This window comes from Chelmon rostratus, chromosome 5 (genome assembly GCF_017976325.1).
Source record: "Chelmon rostratus isolate fCheRos1 chromosome 5, fCheRos1.pri, whole genome shotgun sequence".
In the NCBI taxonomy this organism is placed as follows: domain Eukaryota; kingdom Metazoa; phylum Chordata; class Actinopteri; order Chaetodontiformes; family Chaetodontidae; genus Chelmon; species Chelmon rostratus.
Window position 1 is genome coordinate 2,491,020 of NC_055662.1, and position 8,889 is coordinate 2,499,908.

General features: G+C 40.0%; 1 protein-coding gene across 1 annotated transcript in view; it reads right to left on the bottom strand.

Moving 5' to 3' along the window:
* The window catches only part of dpp7 (dipeptidyl-peptidase 7), a 10,220-nt gene extending 1,629 nt beyond the window's left edge, over positions 1-8,591 (bottom strand). The window contains exons 1-12 of the mRNA XM_041936399.1: positions 8,453-8,591; positions 7,731-7,857; positions 7,513-7,652; positions 5,651-5,814; positions 4,095-4,230; positions 3,756-3,837; positions 3,342-3,508; positions 2,382-2,442; positions 1,848-1,966; positions 1,236-1,392; positions 203-267; positions 46-116 (exon numbers count right to left, since the gene is read on the bottom strand). Coding sequence (XP_041792333.1) covers positions 46-116; positions 203-267; positions 1,236-1,392; positions 1,848-1,966; positions 2,382-2,442; positions 3,342-3,508; positions 3,756-3,837; positions 4,095-4,230; positions 5,651-5,814; positions 7,513-7,652; positions 7,731-7,857; positions 8,453-8,539 — 1,376 coding nt within the window. The 5' untranslated portion in view covers positions 8,540-8,591. The remainder of the gene's footprint in view (positions 1-45; positions 117-202; positions 268-1,235; positions 1,393-1,847; positions 1,967-2,381; positions 2,443-3,341; positions 3,509-3,755; positions 3,838-4,094; positions 4,231-5,650; positions 5,815-7,512; positions 7,653-7,730; positions 7,858-8,452) is intronic.
* Positions 8,592-8,889: the final 298 nt, after the last annotated feature.

Below are 8,889 nucleotides of genomic sequence, written 5' to 3' on the forward strand. Positions count from 1 at the left end.
CTGTGAGTCATGGATGTCTCTCCAGGGTCTAACAACTTGCTCTACCTCAGATCCAGATGATGGGCTCCTCCAGAAATGTTGACGGCTACTAGCGATGAGCTCAAGGACTTGCGCACCTAAACATCAGAGAGCTGATTGACTCAAACTGAAAACAGTGACTTCACAGTTCTCTGGAGTGTCCTCACTTGGTCTAATCTCTTACCCCTCCATTTGCCCATGGGTCCAGATCTCCATTGGAGAAAATGATGTTGCTGGCGGTGGTGAGGTCTGAACACAAGGGGAGAGAGCTCATGAGAAACAAAAACACTGATAGAGATATTTGGAAATACTCAGCAGCTTCATTCCAAAATTAAAATTCCAACAACAAAAAGCATGAATGGCCCCTCTCTGTCAATGACTTTGTCTGAGTCAGTCAAATTCTTTGTCCACCGAAATTAAATTCCTGGAACCTGTATGACCCAGTGTGCCTCCATAGCCCAACACTGAAAGCTCAATGCTTTACATTTTCTCCACAGGACATACAAACAAGATGTAAAAAAATAAGAATTTCTGTCTGAACAAAGCTCAATTAACTCGTTAAATGTTTTTCAATTACATGTACGTCTCCTTCCTCACTGAAAAATCCAGAATCAATGAATATTCATGTTCATTTAAAAGTTACCTGCTGGGAACAAAAATGCCTGAAAGATGGATTCTGGACCATGATTGGCTCCAGACTAGTTGTAATGTCTAAAAACCTGGTTGTACATTCACATGTTATACTGAGATTTAAGGTGAGCACAGAGAACTTTTACCCTTCAGCAGATGAATACTGAGGAAAGCTCAAATATCCAAATGAAGTAACAACAAGCAAAATGCTTTTTTGACTGGGGGGGAATTTAATGCTGAAAATATGTGCAAACTATAAAGTACATACTAATAGTACAGCCACCAGACTTCCCCAAAAGTCAGGGTCTGTCCCAGTCCCTACACCTGTGGTCTGGAGCCGCATCTGATATATGCCATCAGGCAGTACACTGAACTGACACTTAGTGCAGACTCATCCAGTTACCTCAACTGTAAGAATATGCCCTAAATCATCATGGTCTACTGAGCAACACCGGTCCAGTTGATCCAGAAACAGGTCCGAGATGACACCACAGATGGCAGCCTCGCTGATACTTGTCTGCTCTCCCTTTCCAACTACATTCACCAGGAAGGAACTTCTGGTGTGTCTATCAGTATTCAGTGCTCACCGTCACCCCAGAACTGGGTTTTGAGCCAGTCTGGTCGAGGAACCACAGCCCAGCGCTCGGAGCAGTAAAGTTCTCGGTCCCTCTCAGTGAAGGCCATGGGAGGAAACATGTCTGTCACGTTGTTGCTCTCGTAGCACAGATCAATCTCTGTGCACGCCTGCAGCCACAACAGAGGCAGGGGCAGTGTTAGTATGATAAACAGTCTTCCCTTCCATTACAAACGTCTTTATAGATCAATCTCATTCATACAGGAACGCCCTCATCAAGTCAGACTGAAACTAATGAGGTGTGAGGTGGTTCTCCAGTTTCCCCTGTGTGGCCTTCTCACACCATGGACAGCATAATGTGTATACAGTGTAAAATGTACATATCCAGTACATGTCTGCTTGTATAAATGCACACTGGTACTGGTAATATTAAAATATCTAACATTTTACATTATAATCAGCTTTGAGCGCATCCATCTCAGTCACTTTGGTTACCACCCCTTCCACCAGAACTGTTCACAAAGAGTAGGCTGACACCAACCTGAAATGATTTTATACTGACATTTTGATCAGATTATATACAAATACTGAATGCAGCGCTGTGTGTTGGTGGTTGTTAGAATACCTGGTAGTCCCAGGCCAGGCTGTCGAAGCCCAGTCCACAGCCGGTGGGATCAGCACACTCCAAATACAGATTGTACAGGTCAAAACAGGTCAGCAGCCCAGTAGCGTTGTACACAATGCCTGCAGGATAGGATTGTGTAACATTAGTGAAGTTTCTGGATCTGGAAGTTGTGACAGTGAAGCACTGAAACTGTACAGTATTAAGTTTTTAAAGCAAAATAAAAGCCTTGTTCCCATTTGAGTCATAGAGATTGTGGATTCTCTCCCAGCAAGTACTCACAGACATACACACACCAGCTTATACCTTTTAACAATTGTATACACGATTGTAAACTCAGTAAGAAAATAAGCATGTTGTTAACTAAGGCATGTGCAGCTGGCCACTGCCCTCTAGTGTCTGCTCACGTGAACTACATCTGATCGCCAACTGATCACCAACATGATTTTGGATGTCACTTACCCGCTATCCATTAAAAAGAACATGGAAAACAAATTCTAAGCTGCTTTGAGCAGATACAGTGTTCAGGTCCTTTACCTGCAGTGTTCCTGAGGTTCACGAGCAGGTCAGATCCACTCAGCATGGTTTCACAGGCCACCTGAAAAACAAAGTCATGTTATACATGTCTCATCAAAACACATGTGGAACACATCTCATCTGACTCGTGTCATGATATAAACTCATTTATTATTCATTTCTATTATTTATTATTCATAATTTTTATGCATGTTACAGATATTTCAGTTTAATTTCTATGTATGTCCTCACTGTTTTTCTTTTGCATACCCTGCTGACTTGTTGTCATTCATATATTTCATTTCCATTTGCCCTGTTTTTAAAATGTGTAAGTAAACTCCATCTCTCCTGGCTGAATTAAATGTATCAGTATGTGCATTTTCTCCATCATGGATCATAACAATAACTCTTAAGACTAAGATCTACTAAAGCCTGACTCATCAGTCTAGATTTTTATTGTTTTTTCATAATAAGAATCAGCAACTGTTAAGACACACTCACAGAACCATAATTAAGTGTTTCAAGACAACAAAGACAACAATACCTTTCAGTGTGGACTCCTTACATTTGGCTTTTGCTGTGACTGTGAGTGCTGTTTCTCCAAAAACATCTTTCTGTTCTAGCATTTCTTGTTACTTATGGACCAGCACAAATACTTCACCAACCCTCCTATATCTGCAATAAGCTCACCAAAATCAATACAGTATATACTGATATACATCTGGGCGATTAATAGGCTGGGCTCCAATAGTTTTAAGTGATGTATCTGAAAATGTGCAGCCTTATTGAAGGTCCACAGCTGTTGTTCAAACGGCTTCTTTTCTTTGCATATTACACCACATGGAGCAGACGGACGTGAAAAGTACAGGATGGATAAGTTTCTGTTCTGTTTTCAGAATAGTTTCAGTCTGTGTGATGTTGCTCAGTCATGGATGGCATTTTAAACTACTGATCCGCAGACGTTAAAAAGGCTGTGTGTACCTTGACAGGATTGGCAGGCATGTTGCCCATGAAGTGAGTGCTGTAGGGGTAATCCAGCATGGCCATCAGAGTGAAGGCGTTCCTCAGCAGGCCATTCAGCTGGTGGATGTCCTTTGCAGATGATGGAGGCTTACACAGGGAGAACTCAGACTGGATGCGACTATAATCTGGTAACAGCAACAGTAGTGGTCTTACATTCCTTATTCAGAGTTACTACATCTCCATGATAACGTTTGATTATGTTCCTTCCAGACCTAAAGTGAGCAACACCTCCAAAGTTAGGAGAAGTTTTTTGTGTCATTGCTGCTTTAGCAACATAATATAGTTCAATATTTCTTTTTATTCATTTTTGTCATTCATGTACAGAAAATTGAGGCTATCTTCTCCCTAGAGGGACCACTGTCACAGATTTACCTTGGTGTTCAGCTAATTGTTTCAGCTGATGGAAAGCTCCTCTCACAGCGTCTCTGCATTCAGGGGCAACATTCTCAAAATCCTGTGAAAGAGAAGCAAAGATCATTATCCAATCTGCACGTGTGTGTGTGTGTGTAAATTCACAAATTATTAGCTAAACTGATTAAATAAAGTGTTTCCAAAAAGCTCTGACTGGTTCGGGCTGAAACAATACTTGGAAAATAACAGTTGGCACAAATTCAGGTATTCTGGAACCTCTTTTAGGTTTAGGGAAATTAATTACACGTGTCTGAATCACGAGGTGGGTGCGCACAAAAAGACGACCGTCCATGCACTTACAGCTGTAACATCTCTGAAAAACTGCCTGGAGTCTCCCAGCCCAGCAGTGGACAGTATGGGAGCGCTGGCAGCCAGAGCTCCAGCCACGATGTTCGGATACTTGAGTCTCATATAGACCGACAGCATCCCACCATAACTGCAGGAGGAGATGAGACAAACAGGAAATACTCCAGCATGACCAATTAGGAACAATTTGTATCTTTTATTTCAGAAGAAGTCTCGTGCCATGTGTGTCTTAAAATGAACTGGGGAATAAACTGGGTGAATCCAATATCTGAGAGATTAGAGAAACTTGTCGTTGAATCCTTCAATACTTCATAGGAATGAAAGCATGAGTACAAAAAGGCTCAGATCATCTTCTGAAATGCGACACTGCACCGCACTTCAACCTGGACGTGTTTATAGGATTATATTACATTGAGAATCAGAATAGCAGCAGTTTCAAGTTTGGCCTGTTACACTATGATGAGTGAAAAATCTACAGATGATGAAGGCTATTTTTAGAAACCAGAGTTGAAATGATAAGTTGATAAAAAAATTGTTGATTGATGGAAAATTCACTGGTAACTGTTGATAATGGTTTAATTGTCCAGTTCCTCCAAAGGGCTCTATCATGCGTGGTCACATTTAGGGGTCCAGGCCAAATTCATGCAAGTTGCCAGTTTATTAGGTACAGCTATCTGAAACGCTTCCCCTTCTTTGGCAGAGAAATTAAAATAAACATTTAATCAGAAACACAATGTTTAATCAAACAGCTGCATCACTCTGTTAGGAGTGTCACACAAGGTGAAATACTTTTTGATTCCTCACCTATCTCAAATTGCTGAACCCCCCCTGTAGTAAAGAAATAAGAAAAGTGTGCAGACCTTGGATGCTTCTATTTCATCACTATTTTTTATCTTATTTATCATTGTCAAGTGGGTTTCATTCTCCATTTTATTTTACATTAATTTTCTAACCCTGTTTTTCTAATAATTCTATGTCCTTTTTTACACACTTGCAATATTTCTTTGTTGTAAAGCACTTTGAGCTGCAATTCTGTGAAAAATATCTATATCTATGCTATACAAATAAACTATTATCGTTACCATTATTTTATTTGTATATGCTACTTTTATGTGCCAATATGTGTTAAATGGTCATTTTCATCTATTCAAAAAGTTATCAAAAAAACAAAACCAAATAAAACTCATAATAATAATAACTCAAAATGACTGTAAAGTTTAATAATGAGAAATCAGCAGGTTCAACTGATTCGGCTGGAGTCAAAGTATCACAGGGAAAGTGTAAAGTTGCTTATTAGAATGACTTCTTTTGGTTTATGAGTAAAATCTGATGGTAAAGTAGTAGGAGATTTAAAACCCACCCAGTAAAATCAACTCGAGTTATTTTATCACGTATGAAGAGAATATTTTTTTTCGAGGCCACACAAAAAGAAAGTCACATGTTCAAGCTTCAAGTGAACAACCAGTGTCTGACTGATCACTTATTTAGAAATAAAAACTTCTGAGGAGCTCAGCAACAAGACAGCCGAGTGCTGGTGGAGCAGATCGTACCTGCCACCAAACACGATGACAGGACATCCTGTAGCTGCCAGCTGCTGTTTCAGCTCAGTGATCATGACAGCGTAGTCGGCGAGGGCCTGCTCCACTGTCAGCAGGCTGATCTGAGGGATGTTGAAGGAGTCTTTGCCAAACGGTAGAGATTTGCCGTAGTACCTCTGGAAGAGGGAGAGGAGGACGAAGGTGTTCAAGCTTGACAAGATATACAAAACAAACACAGGCAGTGTCAAAGCGGCACTACATCCCAGCTCCAGTGAAGGACATCACGCATTCTTCTGTTGTCTTCTGGACTATTTTACTCTGATAGGGCACTAAAACTACATTCTGGCTTCACGACACATAAACTGGTAAATAGGGCTGAACAGTTCATCTGAATCATAATTATGGCCAAGTGCAACATCCAAATGCTTGTTTACAGACCCAGCAAGAAGCACATCACCATTTTTAGATTGTTTCTCACAACATCTGTCAAATCACAATATGATTTCTTTTGCATACCATTCAGCCCTACTGCAAAGCACCTGCACATTTTTTAGATTTCAAATCTTTTCAATGATTTAAGACAAACAGCCAAAATCCCGTAAATGTATGTTTGTACTTATCTTAGAGAGGACATGCAACACAGGGACAAGCCTCGTGACGGTCTATATTTTTCTTGTGGTCAACAAATCCCATGTGCTGAGTCAAAGCCAACAACGAATGTATCATCTCTGTAAGCACTGTGTGTGTTTCACAGCCTGATGTCCCTCATCCCTCTGTACCGTAGAGCTTCATTGAAACACAGTGGAGGGTTTTTTTGACTCAGTCCCACATACAACATCCTTCTGCCAAAAATACTCACGAGGGCACTGTATGGCACTATGTTTTAAAAGATTTCCATATTTATAGGAATCACTGAACTTGCGACTGAGAGCCACAGACTGAGTGAAGGAATCACAAAGTACTGAGACACAGTAGCACATTGCTGGTTCTGGTCTTTTCATGGGATTTACTGATGAGAAGAAGAACACAGAATAGCACCAGCTTTATCACTTGGACGTTGGGCTGAGTATCATTAGACATTTCCCATTAAATTTACACAAGAAAAACATGCTTTTCTGCAAAGACTTTTTCTAATTTAACAAAAGAAATCAGACGTCTCAGAAGTTAAATGTTGTCTGAAGCAGCCATAGAAGAACTTTGTCTTAGCGGATGAGGGGCTGATATGTGGCATTGTGACATAATTGCCATTGGCTGATGTCTGCACTCACAAGGCCGATTAAACAAAAAATGTCTGCAGCCTCCTCAGAGACAATTCACATTTTTGGATTTTCAAATATTTTAACGGCATTGGACATTATTTAGTTGATATTTAATTTAAATTAGTGCACTGTAGACAGAGTGCAGATCAACCTGAGCAAACAGTGTTAAATGCATGTTCATTTAAATTCAACAATTACGCCTAATTTCATTCACACCAAGCCTCCAATCAAACTCTTTTTTCTTTTCATGTATGCTTTTGTCTGTTTTGTTGTTATGTATCTCATTTTTATACATGTTGTAAGATATATAAGAATATTAAAATAAATTCTCAGGCCACTATTTTAAGTTTAAGAAAGGAACAGAGATTCCAACGGTCATATCAGCCGACTAGATCTTGTAATGGTGGTTGTAACCAAACTGCCTTGTAAAAAGACAGGGTTGTGTGGAGTGAAAATCAGCTGATGGTATGAGTCAAACTTCAACATCCATTTCCCATTTTCCGTTGTCACATGATCTGCAAACTCAGTCACAACTGTTTGATCATTTAGTTAAAAATGATGACGCTTTCTGCATTTGGCTGTGCTGTTTCGAGAGTCGCACCAGTGCTGGCTTACATGTTCAGCAAATATGACCAAGGCTCCCTGCTGAGCAGCCAACTCTGTGATGAATCCAGAATTGAGTGCAAACTCGAAGATGTTTCCCTCATTGCCGGTGTAGAAAAAGATGGGGCCGTGTCCTTTCTCCCAGTACTTATCTGACATAGAAGAAAAACAGAACACAATAAGTAGTTTGCTCATATATTTGTTAAATCTATAATGGGAATTGGTTTCACCTGTGATCAGATAACGCTGGCTGAATGTCCCGTTCCCCATGCTGTTGAAGTTGAAGTGGTCCAGAGTCTGACTGAAATACTTCTCTGTGAACTGGGGCTCTCTGTTGGATCCATGACGTTTTCCTGACTAAAAAAGAAATGTCTATTTTACTGAATTATTCGGTTATTCATAAAGCTCTTAATAAGCTGGAACACTTAACACGCCAGAGCTTTAAAGGGAGAATAAGAGAGGAATTTTATTTAACATTGCTGTCTTCCTTGAGTTTTTTACTAGTAGTTAAGGGGACGTTCCTTAAGCCATGCCAAACCAAACTCTATTCAAGAATCTGGAAATATATTAATGCCTTGTTTACAAGCCAAATATACAAAGATACGATGTATTTTAAGACCTGTAGTTAAAACTGAATCTGTATTCTTCTATTCGGCTTACATCTGACACACCATTTAACAGTATTTATACTACTAATACATAATGAAATACTAATACAGAAACTTTCGCATGTGGTTCATCCTGGCTCCCACTTCAACATGCGGCAAACTCTCTGTTACTTCCTTGGTCACTTGCATGCGGATTATGAGATCATGTTATTGTTACAATTTTTCTGTCAGGTGTGTACATTGACCGAGGTAAATGTTAGCGCACTACACGTTTGAACTGAGTTTTCTCCAGAGCGGAATTGAGGCTTCAGAGCAATAAAAAATACTGGAAACGACAACATTACCTGAAAATAACTGTATGGCAGCCCGTGCAGCACCTCAACAAAAAACAAGGCAACTGTTACCGTCAAAAAGGCTAATATCTTACTCATGTTTCAGGAATAGCGTTACAAAAACTACTGTACAGGCTGACTCTCCAACGCGCCTGCGCATATCGCACGTGTCACATGACTTATGTTGTGCTCTATGCTGCGTTTAAGTGCGTCTCGTAAGAAAAAGAGGAAAGCGACCCGAATGTTAAGATTAATTTAAAAAACTAAACGTGACAATACAAAATACTCACAATACCATTTACTGAGAATGATAGATTCTCACAGATACCTTTACAGTATCAAATCTTTGTGGTTTTGATGTTGTTTGTGCCTGGGATGTTTTCTAAGTCTGGTGGGATGGCACTCAACATTGCTGCACCTAAGAAATGGAACAGTCTGCGTACCGTCTT